Here is a 17,523-nt window from a genome sequence, read left to right as displayed (position 1 = left end):
CAGACTGAGGCATACCTGGTTTTGAGTGGGTGGGTGATTGCAAAACGATAAATTGAAGGCGAAGATTTTCCCTGTTTGTTTCCTTCATTGAGTTGAGAAAATAGACTGGAAACAAGCGTCTTTCCCTCCTTTCCCCCACCCCTCCATAAATGGCTGTAGTGTGAAGCCTTTCTAAAGTGATGAGGAATGTTGCAACCATTCTGCAGAGATATGTATTTGTGGGTGGCAGCTACAGGGAGGTTTTCCTGCAAAAGGACATGAGCGTCTCTTCTAGGGTTGGAATAACTGCCCATGAAAGTGAAACTGATCATATTCTGCACTGCTTTACCCAATGTATGCAGGTGCTGCACAAGATTTCCTTTGCACAGCTCTGGCCAGTTCACCTTATAAATAATGCAAAGCAATTTACAGATAGATTAAGACCGTTTTCTCTGTTTACGGTCTAAGAAAAAGTCAAGAAAGAGACCAAGCTGTTTTCATTACCTAGAGAATGTAGGTATCGATCGGGCCAATTTTTGCATGCAAAGCATGCACTTCTACAGTATCTCAATTCCAACTTGCAGCAGCCCTGCTGTTTCAGTCCTGGGCCGTTTTGAGCAGAAGAGATTGCTGGGCAGTCTGCATTGTGTATTGTTTACGTGATATTTCAAGGAATTAGGTTGCATTTTATAGTTTGTTTGGTTTTTTTTTCCTTAGCCATTTATGTACGGCGACTACATAGCCTTTGACTGTTGGCTAGGGAAGGTCTATGACTTAAAGAACCAAGTCATCCTGAAGCTCTCCAATGGAGCCAGGTACGTTTCTGAAACAGAACATCCCCTTTACCTTTGGGCATGGTAACTGTAGTCTCTTTTAAAAGTACTCTAAGCATACGTGGCATCTCACTCGTGCAGCCATTACTCTGGTGACAGCAGGTCTTGTGCTCACATTATTTTCAGCCACAGGTGATAACACATTTTGGGCAAGAAGGGGTGTAAAAGTATATATTGGATAGTTGGCAGCTCTGTTACCCCTTAGACGAAGCAAAGCTAATCCCTGACAGTATGATTATGATCCAGAAATCACATAGTCCAGAAGAGGTTTGCGAGGTTGGTAGCTAAAAAAAAAAAAACTCTTTTAAACTGAGCACATTTTGACATTTGAGTCTTTGAGAGACAATAAACAGGGAACCCCGCAGCCCCAATTTTGAGCCTCTTTTTCAGAGGAAAAGCAAATCATTCTGGAGATATTACAGATCACGTAATCTGTAAAAAGCACCATTTTTTGCATAGGGTCTTGCTGTCAGTGAATTATTGGAAATGCCACCTTAGGTCTCATTTCAGAAAAGAGGTATGCCAAAACGTTTGTTAGCTTTCTGGAGCCTGGGTTCCAGCACTGCTCTGAAACAGCTGTGAGTTATGAGTGTTCAGGTTACTAGTAGGCAAAAGACCTCCACCCAACAGCCCACTTCCCTCATAGATTTCATGTGCTCAGTTATGCTTTTTAAAGTGGAGTAGTGTTTACCGAGTTCTTATCTAAAACCAGGGGATTTGCTTTACCCTGGAAAGGACCAGCAGTGTGCTGCAAACACACACATAGGTATTTCATAGAGTTTAAATCCAGAAAGGGACCTTTAGATAATCTAGTCCAGCGGTAGGCAACCTTTCAGAAGCGGTGTGCTGAGTCTTCATTTATTCACTCTAATTTAAGGTTTCGCGTGCCAGTAATACATTTTAATGTTTTTAGAAGGTCTCTTTCTATAAGTCTATAGAACCTAAACTATTGTTGTATGTAAAGTAAAGAAGGTTTTTAATGTTTAAGAAGCTTCATTTAAAATTAAAATGCAGAGCCCCCCGGACCGGTGGCCAGGACCTGGGCAGTGTGAGTGCCACTGAAAAATCGGCTCACGTGCCACCTTTGGCACACATGCCATAGGTTGCCTACCCCTGATCTAGTCTGAACTTCTGTACAACACAAGTCATTAACTTTCACCCAGATACCCTTATGTTAAACTCAAAGACTTGAGTTAAACATTCTAAACTGTGAGCCACAGGCAGAGGACGGGAGAAACCAAGATACCACAAATTCCTGAGGCCCCTGCAGTGGCAGAGATGCCCAGATGATCGATCTATGTGGTGCTGTTGAGGTGGCTGACTTCACCATTGCATGGTCTGTCTCCCAGCTCTTCTTTGTTTTTCCAGGTGTTCTATGAGCACAGAAGATGGAGCAAAGCTCTATGATGTCTGCCCTCATGTCAGTGACTCAGTAAGTTTCTGGTCCTCTGCAGAATTTCTTTTAGAATCCGCCCAGAACTGGTCTTTTTTTTTTTTTTTTTTTTTTTTAATATAGGTTTCTGCAGGAAGAAAATGTGGCTTTGCCCAATAACTTGTATTTGCCCTACAACTTAAATACCACGTTGCTGAAAATGTTTTGCTAGATTATTTTTTTTCACATGGAGGGAGCACTTGAGGAGGACACCAATTTAAAAGCACATTACCGTCTGTTAGTAGTCATACTTGTTAGTGTTACAAGTAGCATGTGACAAGTATCAGGGGGTAGCTGTGTTAGTCTGTATCCACAAAAACAACGAGGAGTCCAGTGGCACTTTAAAGACTAACAGATTTATTTGGGCATAAGCTTTTGTGGACAAAAAACCCACTTCAGATGCATGGAGTAAAAAAAAAAAAAAAAAAAAGCAGCATGTGAGATCACTAACTGAAAGAAGCTAGTGGACAATACCTTTTCAAGTGTCTTACACAAAGTACAGGTGGTTTCACTGATCCTCGTTATAGTCACCCTGCTTGAAAAGACACTAATGAACATCAACAGAGGATGGAAGAACCCTTCTAAAAATGTTTGATGGAATAACAAAAAAGCATGCCATTTTAAGGGTGCTCTGTCAGAAATCAGAATGTTTCAAAATTAATTTTTAATAATAAAATTGATGGTATGCCTCTCTAATCCTGACCTGCATCAGCTTTTGCTATTTTAGTGGACACTACTATTCTTGCTGAATTGTCCCAGACTGTGCACTCTGGAGAGCTGTCTACTAATAACCAGGCTGAGAACACAAAATCTACTGTGTGATAGATTTAAACCTTCAGAAGTAATTGGCTTTTCCTCTTAGATCCTGTCATTCAATACTATTCTAAAGTTTCTTTATTGATGGGTATGGCTGTAGGAATTGCCTACAGTGTAAAGGCTCTTTATTTTGTTGATACAGTTGGCCTCATCCTATGGAAATTCTGCCAGCATCCTAGAATTAGGCAAAATCCTAGTGATCTGCCACCAGATTCCTTAAAGAATGTGATGTCTCTGCTGACGATCAAGTGATGTCAGTTTAATGTGGTGTCTTTTCCTGCAGGATTTCATTGTCCATGGATTGAGGAGAGTCTCAATCTAATTGCTGTCCAGTATCTCTAACATCTGATCCCAAAGTGTAAATTGCTTCTCAATGCAGAACAAGTTCAGCCTCTTTACTGTATCGTGGCCTACATTTTTCAGAGGTGACTGGTGATTTTGGGTGCCCGACTTGAGATGCCCTTTAAAGGGGCAGGATTTCCAGAGCGTGGCTTTTTGTACTTTCTTAGAATTAGGTCTCTGAAGTTCAAGGTGTGTCCAGCTGAGGCATTCAGTCACAAGTCTCTTTTGAAAACGTCTCTCCTTTTGTTCTTTCTCATTACCGTTAAGTTAGTGCTCAGTATTCCTATGTGTATTCTTGGCACTTATGATTTATATCCTACAGCACTAATCTTATGTACCCTTGACAAATTGCAAGATTTTAAATGATGATCAGTAGAAAAATTTGAACACATGAATCAGATTGCTATCTAAACCCCTGAGCCATGCCTCATTCCCAGCTCGGTGTCACCCCAATTGTCATGAACAAAAGTTGCCCAGAAGGTAAATGGTTAGTTCCTAGAGCTTTATTTACAAAAATATATGAGTATTAGGTAAATCTGCCTAACAGGGCCTTCAGGTACATGTGCAATATTACTCCCATTTTGCAACTGGGGAAGCAGGGGAAGAGAAGTTCAGTGGCTTGACAGAAGCCATTAATGTCCTTGTGAGAGCAGGTATAAGAAATCAGGGGTTCCTGTTGTCCACCCCGGTGCTTAGACCACACTATTTGTTACTAAAAACATTTGCATGAAATCAAGATAATTGTTCTTTGCGATTACCTCTGCCTCTTCCCCACTAAATTGAAATCCCTTGTTTGTGAATGTGTGATATTCAGTGTGTTGCTATAGAAACTGATGTGATGACTTCAGCAAAGGAATGATGCATAGAAGCAAGGGAACTTGCAAACAGGTCTCTTCGCTTAAAGATATCCTTAGTGATCAAGAACGAGGGAAGAGAAATGCAGAAATCCATGTCATCACAACAGAATGTTTTCAGGCATTAGCTGCTCTCTGACACACAGTACCCTTATGCTGCCGTTTTCTTTCAGGGCCTTTTCTTTGATGACTCATACGGCTTTTATCCTGGGCAAGTCCTCATTGGTCCCTCAAAAGTCTTCTCCAGTGTGCAGTGGCTTTCAGGTGTGAAGCCTGTCTTGAGCACAAAGAGCAAGTTCAGAGTGGTGGTGGAAGAGGTTAGTGAGCAGACACGTGGCTACTTACTATGGGAACAGGGACAATCTTCCTGAAAGAACTGGAACCCCCTGAGACAGTTGTTGTATTTGAGCACTATAGAAGCATGATGAATGCAATTAACTCTTAACCAGTGCGGAAGCACAATTAGAAGCAGACCATGGCTGTTTTTCTTAAAAATCCAGGGGCTAGGTCCAGCCATCTAGAAGTGAAAACCATTTTCCATGTTGAGAATCCATAAGCTTTGGAATCTGATTCAGTAAAGTTCCCAGAAAAAGTGATGTTCTCCTTCCCCTTCCTCTCCTTCATTTTTCAGGTACAAGTGGTGGAACTAAAAGTTACTTGGATCACTAAAAGTTTCTGTCCTGGAGGTACTGACAGTGTAAGTCCCCCACCTTCGGTAATCACGCAGGAGAACTTGTCCAGGTGAGATCTGCTTAAAGTACCCATGTTCCCCACCATCCTAAGATGCCAGGGCAGTCAGTGGATAACATGCCCTTCTTCCAGCAAATAGACATAAGAAATCCAACTTTGTCATCAGCACCCTACGTAGGGAGCTTTACTCCAGCCATTTCCTGTCTCCCAGCCTCAGGGAGCATCATCTGACTGGCTAGTGGAGGTTTTTAGTTTAATGGTAGAAAGGCTGGCGTCACATGCTCTCCTCCAGTAGAAGTGCTCCCCAGCTGAACAGCAGGGAGACAGCATCCAAATTCCTCTTCCCCTTCTGTCCCTCATTTAGCTGCAGTGGACTGAATCTTTGAATCCTACAGCTCCAAGCTCTATTTCAGAAGTGGGAGGGGAAGGCAGCTAACATTGCTTGGCCAGCCAAGGAGCAGTGCCAATGTTGCGGAGCATCTGATGCCCCTTGCAGGCCACAGGGTATGCATGTTAGCCATAAGGTACTCTGTTGAAGTGAGGAAAGAGGGTAGGTGAGTTTTGGAACTCTGTAGGAGAACAGAGCCGTGCAATCCCATCTGAAGGTAGCTTCAGGAGCAGGAGTTCTCAGCCTATGGAAAGAAAAAGCAAAATTTTTAATTCTCTCTGGGAGGTTGACAAGAGTAACTAGGCCTTGTATGTGGAGGAGGTGGCTACTCTTCTCCTCCCAGTTCCCAGGTGGCCTGGAAATACTCTATAGCTCTTCCCTTACATCTCTGTGTGTGTATGAGAGAGACTAACCTAAAAAATTCTAGTCTCCTGGGAAATGTTAGTTGTAATGCAAAATTGGTCCCATTTTAATTAGTGCCACCCACATGGATCTCACATACATCAGCGTATGTACAGGACTGGTGTGCATCAGCATATGCACCCGCTAACTATGTGGAGGTTCTACTCATCGCTAGGGTGTTCATTATCTCTTGCTCTGAGGCTGACTGGGGAGGTGACAGTTTTCATCTTCTCACTCTTAACAGAGTAAAGCGTCTGGGGTGCTTCGACCATGCACAGAGGCAGCTCGGGGAAAGATGCCTCTACGTATTTCCTGCCAAAGTGGAACCTGCAAAAATCACTTGTGAATGCCCAGAGAGAAACTGTGTTCTGGGGGAAGGATCAGTCGCCAAGAAGGTGTGTTCCTAGGAAAGTGATGGGCTAGCTTAGCTGGGAGTGTGCGAGGTGGGCACTTGGATGACTTGTATTCCCAACACATCTGCTTGAGTGGTTGGGATTCATGTAGGCTGAATTTTAAATGCTCCTTTTAAAACCTAAATCTTCCCATAAAAGTCATATGGTATACGAAATGTGACCCAGTAAAGTGTAACGGCTTGTTAGTGCTCACAGTCATGTCACCTTGTGCAATGATCCTGTCGCATAGAGCTGAGCAGGTTTTGGGCTGGATCAGTTACTTGGCTGAGGCTCTCTGGGAACGCCTACATGGTGCAGGAAGTGGGGTTAGCCATACAGTTGGTGGCATTCTTTTCTCTGCATCACTGCAGAGCCAGTGCCATAGCAAAGTGCCAGCGGACAACTGTGGTGTTAGAGGTTCCATCTTTTCAGCATAATAATGAAGTCCTGACCACTTGGGCCCTTAAAGAACCCATAGTTTTGCATAACTGTAGGGATGTTAAACTTGGTTTCCTAGCAGAGTCTTACTCTGTTCACTTAAATTTCCACAGTAACACATTGGGAAAAGCATTCATTTCCTGTGCTGAACTGTCTTGTGTTGGCAAACAACTAAGTGCCATGTACCACCCAAGGGCAGCTGCATTTCAGCGGCAAGGAGATGAGCCGCCTGTGTAGCTTTGTACATTCCATTTAGTTAATTTTGTAAAGTGTCGGAGGATCTTTCATAATAAAAGGCACTATATAAACTGAATATAGTTTTATTAAAGAGCCCTCGGACCTGGATTTTCCACCTGGACTCTTGCACAGTCATGCCAAAAGTTAATTACACAGTGCCCTAGCCAACATCCCCGCTCTTTGTAAAACCATTTATATTCTCCCTGGCTGCTGCCTGTGCTAGCATGGTAACTCCATGAGCAATAGCTCATTGCTTTTTAAAATGCTCTGAGATAGGTGGAGTGTGAAAAGGGCCAAAGAGGGTCACATTCTAGTCTGTACGTCGTCCCTCCTTTTGGCCATGTAACGTGTTTGCTGTGTGTCCAGGCACCCAGACTCCTGTTTATTTACTGGCCAGCATTGCTCTCTCTAGGTGAGGAGATTGCTGAAAAAGCAGATCGTGAAGATCATGTCATGCACCCCAGATTCTCAGGGTACCAATGAACCGCCCGATGGAGAGTCTATTGCAGCTGCTGACCAAAAATCGGAAGAACTTAAAACCAGATCCAAATGTGAACTAGGGGACTCTGCCAATGGCACACTACACCTGGGAGAGTTAAAGGAGGAGCAGCCTGAAGAAATGGGAAAGGAGACTTCTTGCGCAGCAGCTGGGCGACAGCAGCAGCCACCTTTCCTGCTGAAAGATGATGGGTCACCTGACTACAGGCTCCAGTCAATGGAACAAGATGCTGATGATGAGGCAGCCGATGACACAGATGACACCAGCTCTGTGACCTCTTCGGCGAGCTCCACTGCCTCTTCCCAGAGTGGCAGTGGCATAGGGCGCAAGAAGAGCATTCCCCTCTCTATCAAAAACTTGAAGCGGAAGCATAAGAAGAAGAAGACTAAGATCTCCAGGGAGTTTAAACCAGGAGACAGGTAGGTTCAGATTTCCGTCCCCAGTCAATCACCTTGCTAAACCTTCCCTTCTCTGAATTCTCAAATGCAAACCCAAGTTTGGGTAAGCACGGAGATCAGGCTGAGTGTCCTTTTGCATGTCACCTGAGAGCATGGCTCTGGAATAACGAACAGCTGTTACCTTCTTAAGGGCTAAGGGCCCTTTGTGAAATGTGTTTGGTTTCAGTCCCCCTGCTGATGGAAAGGTGTCCACATCACATTAAATCGATACGGTCAGATTCCAGTAGTACCTAGAGGCCCCAACATGAGCGCAGGCCCCCGTGGTACCTGCTGCTCTGTGTGCAGAGAGGAAGAGGTGATACGGTTCCAAAGAGCTTTGTCTAAGTACAATGATGATTAAATGATGCCCTTGTTGGCAGTTCAGCAAGGAGGGATGGAGATGGAGACTGAACTCTGTCCAGTCACTCTTAAATGATCCCTCTAGAACAGCACTGAGGTACATTGTCACGTACTAGACCTGTGCCGCAGTCTCAGGACTGTTGAATTAGCATCTTTCACTAGTACCAAATTCATATAAAAATTTTAAAAACCACAGCACGAGAGCACTGGGGAAATAAGTCTGTCAGCATCCAGGGATTTAGCATAACCCATGCTTCAAGTGCCCCTTTATGGCAGTAAATGTAGATACTTAGATGAGAATCTTTTCAGAGAGGAGTAAGTGAGGATGAGGGAGATCCGGTAGCACAGAAGTAATGTGGGAAACAGTATACTTCAGTCACTGTTCATTCGATTATCTCCATTTGCTTCAGTATAAGTGGAGCACTGTTGCTCTGGAATACTTTCCCAAAGGCTGGGAGAAACGTCCAAAAGCATTGGAGCTCAGGGGAGCAGTGTTAAAGTGGGCAAGATGAAAGGCACCAAAAAGGAGTAGGATTTTGTGGAAACAGCATCAATAAGTATGTAGCCTCTATTTCCCTCACACACACAACTTCTATCTTTCTAATGCAATTGAAGGGGGTCCCAGATGGGCAGCTTTGATAGCTGATTGCAGTTGACATGAAGAAGGCAGTGGACAGGGACCTGTTTTTACCTAAGCTGAGGACAGATGGCTCCATTGCCAGGCAAACATATAGAACATAGTCCCTAAGGCTCTTTGAAGACATGACATCGAGAGTGTAAAAAGTTACTTTTTGTAGCGCATGAAACCCCAGATGGCACTTAAAGGGGTTATATGGCAGCTGGTCGTTAACCACCATGAAATGCCCTGGGTGCCTATTGCTTGAATAAGCAGACAGAAAACTGATGAGACTTTGTAGGCACAACAGCTGAAATACTGTTGGAAAGAGTGAAGTGAACGGAACGTACCAATTGAATTGGCTCGATGCAGCTGGAAGTACCAGATCTGATGGGTCAGCCACATGGGTGCCTCTAACTAACTGCATGAAAGCAATGCAGCCTGTAACGTTAGCTTAGTTTGTTAAATGGGAATGGCTTTACTGTGGCAGCACCTGAAGCCCTGGTAAATTCTTTTGGGGGTGCCACTAAGGGATTCCATTGCCACCTCCTTTCATTTCAAACAGCGATTGACTCACTTAAAGAGGTTAAAACTGTTTTCCCATTATAAACCTTCATCTCAACACCGACCCTCCAACTTCCCCATAAAGAAACAAGTCCCCCTGAAATGTCACATGCCACATATCTCCTCCCATAGTAGAATTTTTCTGAGACGTTCTGCTGTTGACTCTCTAAAAAAAGGAAATCCTATTGTGTGTATTTGCCCATTACAGCTTCTAATATCTCCATACTTTTATTGGCTTTAATAAGGAGAGATGTTCAAAAGCCATAAAGATGTATCTGAAAAATAGCATGTGATTGAGTGTACTGGGCACTGTGGGAGGCATGGATGGGGCTAACTAAGGGTTTGTTGGAATAGTGCTATAAAGAGGTATTGTACCGCTTCCCCTGTGGGGGAAGAAGAGGTACTTGCCCAGCCACGGGGTCCAGAAACAAGGAGAAACTGGGAAACTGCCCATCTTTCTATACTACTTGCAAGAGATTTTGTACGTTAAGGATGAATAAACCTAATCTCCTCAACAGTATAGATCCAGTAGCATATTGTCATTACTGAACAAAATGGGGGCAGAGTTAAGGCTTGATGGGATGATTGAGTGATTCTAGGGCAATGAGAACTTGGCTGGATCCCTTAACTGTTCATTTTCAGACTCTCACGTGTGTTTGCCGGGAGAGGATTAACATGTAGAATTTTTGTGAAGTGTAACTTCTGGGGATGTTCACTGGATCCTATTGGAACTTGCTTTCATTCCTAATTCTTCTTCAACGAAGGTTTCAGTTAGGGAATATTAAATGTAAATGTCCAGTAGCTTGGTCACTAATTTAATTTTTTATTAAAGGTCTGAGTATAGCCCCTAGCAAAAATAGCTTGGCACCTTTGCTCCATAGATTCTGCTAACCTGATCCAAATCAGGAATGCTGTTCAGTGTGGTTCTTTGTATGGCAGTATGTGCACCCATGAGTGTATTTAGGATGGAAGAATCCCATGCTCCGCTACAGACTAGGGACCGAGCGGCTAGGCAACAGTTCTGCAAAAAAGGACTTAGGGGTTACAGTGGACGAGAAGCTGGATATGAGTCAACAGTGTGCCCTTGTGGCCAAGAAGGCCAACAGCATTTTGGGTTGTATAAGTTGGGGCATTGCCAGCAGATCGAGGGACGTGATCATTCCCCTCTATTTGACATTGGTGAGGCCTCATCTGGAGTACTGTGTCCAGTTTTGGGCCCCACACTACAAGAAGGATGTGGAAAAATTGGAAAGCATCCAGTGGAGGGCAACAAAAATTATTAGGGGGCTGGAGCATGTGACTTATGAGGAGAGGTTGAGGGAACTGGGATTGTTTAGCCTGCAGAAGAGAAGAATGAAGGGGGATTTGATAGCTGCTTTCAACTACCTGAAAGGGGGTTCCAAAGAGGATGGATCTAGACTGTTCTCAGTGGTAGCAGATGACAGAACAAGGAGTAATGGTCTCAAGTTGCAGTGGGGGAGGTTTAGGTTGGATATTAAGAAAAACTTTCACTAGGAGTGTGGTGAAGCACTGGAATGCGTTACCTAGGGAGGTGGTGGAATCTCCTTCCTTTGAGGGTTATAAGGTCAGGCTTGACAAAGCCCTGGCTGGGATGATTTAGTTGGGGATTGGTCCTGCTTTGAGCTGGGGGTTGGACTAGGTGACCTCCTGAGGTCCCTTTGAACCCTGATATTCTATGATTCGAGCTTATGAAAACTGTGGACTGTAGCAAATGCTTCTGGATTGGCGGTGGGAAGGGTACGTGTGATTAGGAGGTTTAAAAATGAAAGGGGCAGGAAGATGAGACCCTCGTGTCAAAAACAGGATTGTTCTATGCTTGGGTTTGTCTTTGTGCGGTAGAGGTGATCATATGTGAGAGTGGCCAGGAAGTAAAGTTTTTGTTGTCTTTAAACTGAACACCATTCTGCTTTTCAAAGGAAGAGGCAGTGTCGAACCTGTCTCCAAAGGGCTGAGATATAATATGCAGCTTTAGTCTTCCTTTTCATCCCCATGACCCCAGCTTCAAAGATTTCTCAGAACTTTCAGCAGAGCTCCAGACAGAAGGCACTTCAAGCCTTTGGAACCTAAGATTTTTCCCTACTGAAGTAGTTGGATGTGGCAGGGGTCCCAGGGAGGGCAGCCAGGAAGGGGGGGGGGTTGGGGGGGGGTGGGGAGCAGTCAGGGAGAAGGGGTGGTTGGATGGGGCAGGGGTCCGGGGGGGGGCAAATCAGGAATGAGAGGAGGGGTTGAATGGGGTGGGGGGGGCAGTTGGGGTGGGAGTTCCGGGGGCAGTCAGGAGACAGGGAAGGGGGGGTGGATGGGGCGGGAGTTCCGGGGGGGCAGGGTTTGGATGGGGCAAGGGTCCCAGAGGGGGCAATCACAAATGAGAGGAGGGGTTGAATGGGGTGGCAGAGGGCAGTCGGGGGAGGGGAAGTGGGGGCAGGGGGGCATCAAGCTGGGGTGGGTGGGAATCCGGGGCAGGGGCCAGGCCACGCCTGGCTGTTTGGGGAGGCCCTCCATACAATTTCCGAAACCTGATGCAGCCCTCAGGGCAAAATGTTTGCCCGCCCCTGGCCCACAGGCATAAGTGAACCCATTCAGCCTGAGTACTGGTTCCTGACCTTAAAATCCCATCTCTTGACTTACTACTGCCAGGTGTGAAACATGGGTACCCTTTTGAACTTAGAGTGCTTGGCAGCCCAGATTTTCCTACCATTGCTCTGTGCACTTAGCTTTGGCTTCTTGTGTTGGGGCAAGCCCCAAAATGGGTAAAGTCAGTTGGCAGAGGGGTCTGCTTATTTTCTTCTGCTCTCCACAGGTGGCAGCTTCATTAAAGCTCTCTCTCTTACGTTCAGAGTTGCTGTAGAAGTGGTGACCACGATGACTTCGGCTGATGTGATGTGGCAGGATGGCACTGTGGAGACCAATATTCGCTCCAACGAGTTGTTTCCAGTCCATCATCTGGACAACAATGAGTTTTGCCCTGGGGACTTCGTGGTGGACAAAAGAGGTACTGGGTGAAAAATATGCTCTGGGGGAAAAAGCAAATCATCATTTTTATTACAAGGAATAAGAGCTTTGCAATTGTCTATTTTGGTTTGTCTATTTGGTTTGGTGCATATGATGATGCAGGCGCCTGAGCAGTTAAAATCAATAACACTTACCCCAAAAGATCCAATGACTTTCATATCTGAAAAGCACTTTCGGAGTAGATTGATGAGTCTAGCCTCACAAGCCCTTCAGGAGGTGGGCAGAGTAGTGTCCATGTTCTACAGTCTGGGATGCTGAGGCACAGAGCTTAAGTGACCTGCCCAAGGTCACACACTGAGTCAGTGATAGAGGTGGGAATAGAACCCAAATTTCCAGACTCCCCAGCCTATACTTTTGCCATGAGACCAACCTTTGCACTCCAGTGCTATCCTTTTGCTTTTTGTTTTCTAATATAAAATCAGTTATTGCACCCCTTCTATTTAAGTGCAAATGTGTAGTAAGAAACAAGTACTTAAATATGGCTCTGGTAACTCTACGTATACATGGTTTGTAGGCTTTAAAAAGGTTTTATTATATAGGGCTGAACCTGTGTGAAATAGTTGGGGATGAATTGGATTTGCCAACCTTTTGTTAGCACACAACCAACCTCCCCTTTCCCTGGGAATCTTAAAGGATCTCTCTTGATCTGAGGACACCCTTTTTACTTGCCTGCCCCAGCACCAGAGCGATGAAAGGAATGAATCGCACACAGTTTAGCTTTACCTGGATGCCATTCCCAACAAGATTCTCACACTACTATATTTATCTAAAAAGTTTTCTGTGATTAAAAGTGGCCTTTTTCTTCCCCTTTCCTGACAAGAAACAAATCACTCCAAAAGTATGTGAGCGTCTCACTTCTTGACTTTCCCAAGGCTTAGGAGCTAAGTAACGGTTCTAAGAGACCCAATTCTCTGCAGGAGTTTAGTGCTCATGAATGTGAAGGACGAATGGCACTTGGCCTAGCTTTAAACTACTGCATGCATCTCCCTCTTCCCTAGCAGCAGTTCAAGGCCTCATCTAATCTTAATTCTTTAGACAGTGATGAGCACAGCCTCAGAGTTTTTAAAAAAAAAAAATTAAAACAAACAAAAAAAACTTTGCTCTCTTCCCCCATAGGTAGGAGTAAATTGTTCTAATTGTAGGTCTTTTGTTTGGGGGCAAGGCATTGTTTCTGATTGTTGTGTTTATAATATATATAGTTGGAAAGCTAAGTCAGAGATGAGTGTTGTGCTCACTTTTACCAGTGGTCATTGTTAGAGCCCTGCGCGGATACTAACTTTGAATTGGCAGCCGATCCGTGATCTGCAAAAATGGTCCATGGATATAAAGCTGATTTCCGCAGATCTGTAGGCTCTAGTCATTGTTATCTCATCAGGGAGCCCGTTCCTTGGGCTGAAAGATGCTGTGGCCTTATGGGTTAGGCGTTGCTTGTGGAAGCAAGAGATGGAGGCTTAGACTTTCAAAGTTGCATAGGGGAAACGAGCATCTAGAGCTCATTAATGTCTAGTAAATTGTCAGGCCCAGGTTCTAGTTTTGTCTGACAAATTTTTAAGAATTCCTGCCTCCTCCTTCACCTCCCTTCCCTGCCAAATTCCGTCCAGAAAACCCTACAACCTGCTGCAGGCAAAGCTCTTTATAACCTGGAAAGAGAGAGGAATCAAACTCTTTAAAGCCCACTGGGGAGATTTATTGCCAGTCAGTTTTACATGGAAGGCACTGATGGCAGATGCAGTCCAAGTCCAGCTTCTGTGAAAGGGTGTTCCCTGCACATAGGTCTCCCTTTATTGACTGACAGTTTCATTGTTCCAGTGGAACGTAGCCGTTGTGGGAAATCATGATCATGGAGGAAGAGACGCCTTGTAGCTACGGCCCATCCCAGGCAGCCCTCTTGGCCCATCAGTACCCACACTTGAAGTGGACTCTTTGGCTCTTCATTGAATAGTGTAGAGAGCAGAGCATCAAGGTGAAGTGGCCACTGATCTGGCACTGCAACTCCCTAAAGACAAGTGTGCCCACCTGGGATCTCTTACCCACCCTCTGGCTAGATGGCCCTTTAAAGTTACACGACTCTTTCCTTACTTGCTCAGAACACCCCAGCTCCGTTGTTGCTTTCATCCTGGCATTGCACACAGGTGAAGGATGGGTTCACAATTTGACAGCTGGCAACCCTAGCTGCCATGTAACAAGATCCATTCTCCTGATTTCCCTGTCTCGAGTGGAGCTGCTGGGCTGTAATGCCTCGCAGTGAAGCCAGAGGTGACTTCCCCTGGTGCTGCTGCCAGAAAGATCAAACAAAGCTTATTGATCAGACTAAAGAGATGAGAACAGTCACTGTTGGTCCAGCTTTTCACTTGGATATTTTCCTCCCTTCCACCCTGACCAAAAGCTCAGACCTCCCAGGACCCTGCTGTGTACGGAGTGGTGCAGTCAGGCGACCACATCGGCCGCACCTGTGTAGTAAAATGGTTCAAGCTGAAGGCCAGCGGAGACGATGTTGAGGTAGGTGAAGCAGCCTGCTCCTCCTAGTTGGGGCTGTCTGAGAGGAGTGAAGTACACAACAACGCTTACTCTGTATGCTTCCACCCTGAAATAAGTCACCTTTAGGATTAGCGGAGTGGGGCATGTTACTGCTCTGGTGTCAAGACTGGTTATGGCGACATTTTTCTCTGTGGCTATGTCTATCCTGCACGCCTCTTGAGGCAGCGCAAAGTGTACGTGTAGCTACACGCAGCCGTGAAAAGCAGGCCACGTCCACGCTGGGGGTGTCACTACGCATGTCAGTGAAAGGCTCTGGCAGAGGGGAAAGGCTTCAGCAGTTCCCCCCGCAGGGAGCTGGCAGAGCCCTGACCTGCAACTGGGGGAGGCTCCAGCAGTGGGGAGGCAGTGGGACACTACATGGCTGAAAATAGCAGCATAGGCAGGAAGGTAGGGCTTGGGTGAGTAGAGAGCCATGTAGGGTATGTGCTCAGTGCATACCTGCTCCCTTCAGGTGTGTCTGTGTTCTGCTCTCCTGAGCTGTGACTCACTGTCCACGCTGCTAGTGTGTATTCTACACACCACCACCAAAAGAAGCACGCAGTGTAGATGTAGCCTGTGTTTCTGCGGGTGGTGACCTGGCACAGAGCAGGCATGTTCAAAGATTTGCACACCCCATCATCCTGGAGCAGCTGGGGTTTTTGCCCCTCAGTTATCTATGAATTTCTGCCATTGGCCAGGAGAGGGGCTGGTGCTGAAACAAGCAACCACAGTTGATTTCTTAAAGCTTTGGTGCTGGGCCTCTGACTTTTTCCACCTCTACTAGTTGGCAGAGAAGCCCATTGCTCAGTGGTTGTCCGAAACACCATGAGAGCGCTCTTGACCCGTCACTCTCATTTACAGACCCCATCTTCCTCCCCCACCAAGTCCAGGAGCTCGGAGTATTTCATCTTGCCAGCTCCTGTTAGGCTGTGGGCAAGTTGGAGGAGTGCTGCCATGGCCCCTCTAAACCTGGCTCATTCTTCCTTTGTCCCCCCCTCAGGGTGGTGCATGTGGTATAAGTGACCAGGGCTAGTTCAGGCTTAGAACAAAATCTCAGGCTGTGTCTATGCAACATCACTTACAGCAGTGCAACTGCACCGCTGTAGTGCTTCTGGTGAAGGTGCTTTAAGCTGATGGGAGAGAGCTCTAGGGGCGGCTTAATATCTCCTGCCTCTATGAGTGGTGGTAGCTGGGTTGGTGGGAGAAGCTCTGGGAGAAGCACTCTCCACACCTGCGCTTATGTCGGTATAACTTACTTTGCTCAGGTATAGCTTACATGACTTAGTCACACCCCGAACGACAGAAGTTATACCACAGTCATTTGTAGTGTAGACATAACCCAGGCTGCCCCAGAGACACATCCCTATGTCTAATACTAATTCCTCATGCTAGTAAATAGTGGGGCTTTTCTCAAAGCGAAAGCAAAGGTGATCCGCTTTGGCGGGGGGGATGCTATTTCCTATTAAGTCATGAGCCTTTTATCCAACCCTCCTACCAGCTGTGCTGGTTCGGAGATCATGGAACCTGTATCCAAAATAAATCCTGTCTCTGGCTCTGCTCAGCTCACCTTCTAGCTGTTTTTGAGAGAGCTGGATGTTCACAGGGGGTGTACCGTGGTTCCCATTGGCTCATGATTCATGCAGTGTAAAACCTAAGAGAAAAGGTGAGGATGAACTGGATGAAAAGGCAGGATGCCAATTTACCCCTTACACCTTTTCTGAGGTGACACACGTAATATCAAATAGCAGGTCAGAGCGCAGCAGCAGGCACCAGATGTATTAGCAGCGCATGGTCACAAGACGTCAAGTGGCCACGGGTGCTGGGAACCAAACTGCAGGTGCAGGAAGCATTTTAAGTGTCCAAAGCAGAATCTAGAAATCAGTTCAGTAGTTTGGAGCTAACCCGTGCACGTGTGTGTTCTCTTCAATGCCAGCTGATGGGGGAGGAGGAGGATGTGAGTGTGTATGATATTGCTGATCACCCCGACTTCCGCTTCCGAACCACCGACATTGTGATTCGCATTGGCAATGCTGAGGAGGGAGCGTTGGCCAAGGAAGATGAGGTGAGTCTGAGCCATGGTCATTTTGCCCGAAGCAGCCTGCAGTCATTTTAGCTGGGATTTCCTAAGGGTCCTAAGAGAGTTGGATTCCCCAAGTCCCGTTTGGGTACCTAGTGCCCACAATCTTCTTTGAAAATCCCAGCCTCTCGTGTTGCCTGATACCGCTGTATTTTCTGCCCCCGGCTTAGCCTGAAAGGTCCCATGTGTACAAGACACTTGTCCACCCTGGACAGAGTCAAAGGGCACTGGAATGAAGATACAAACCTGGAGGCCTAAGTAGGCACCATCTCAGATTTTAACCGAGGTCACTCTGAAATCCTCTTTGCCAGGGTGAAAAGGGATTAAACCTGCCCTGAAAGTTGAAGCAACTAGAACCAAAAATGGAGAATGAAATTTGTTTGCCTTAATTTAAATCCAACAAGTATCTGTGTAGGGATTCCAAGTCGGGTTTTCAGTATAACTTCTAAGATGGAAAGTCCAGCGCAGCCCCAAACAGAGGGAGATTGAAGATCAGTTTGTCTATAGCTAGTGACATTTGTTTTGCTTTGAGAAATAGGGCCGTTGTTGTTATAAACTGGATTTACATGCTTAAATTGGATTAAGGAGTCAGGAGGGGTCTGAGGGGGACCTCCCTTTTG

General features: G+C 45.8%; 1 protein-coding gene across 1 annotated transcript in view; it reads left to right on the top strand.

Moving 5' to 3' along the window:
• The window catches only part of UBE2O (ubiquitin conjugating enzyme E2 O), a 92,012-nt gene that overhangs the window by 62,169 nt on the left and 12,320 nt on the right, over nt 1-17,523 (top strand). Inside the window, exons 4-12 of the mRNA XM_077834350.1 lie at nt 697-794; nt 2,181-2,244; nt 4,430-4,573; nt 4,888-4,997; nt 5,981-6,131; nt 7,216-7,721; nt 12,135-12,289; nt 14,696-14,808; nt 16,760-16,888. Coding sequence (XP_077690476.1) covers nt 697-794; nt 2,181-2,244; nt 4,430-4,573; nt 4,888-4,997; nt 5,981-6,131; nt 7,216-7,721; nt 12,135-12,289; nt 14,696-14,808; nt 16,760-16,888 — 1,470 coding nt within the window. The remainder of the gene's footprint in view (nt 1-696; nt 795-2,180; nt 2,245-4,429; nt 4,574-4,887; nt 4,998-5,980; nt 6,132-7,215; nt 7,722-12,134; nt 12,290-14,695; nt 14,809-16,759; nt 16,889-17,523) is intronic.

Source organism: Eretmochelys imbricata, chromosome 14, assembly GCF_965152235.1.
Source record: "Eretmochelys imbricata isolate rEreImb1 chromosome 14, rEreImb1.hap1, whole genome shotgun sequence".
Taxonomy (NCBI): domain Eukaryota; kingdom Metazoa; phylum Chordata; order Testudines; family Cheloniidae; genus Eretmochelys; species Eretmochelys imbricata.
This window is presented reverse-complemented; position numbering and strand designations above follow the sequence as displayed.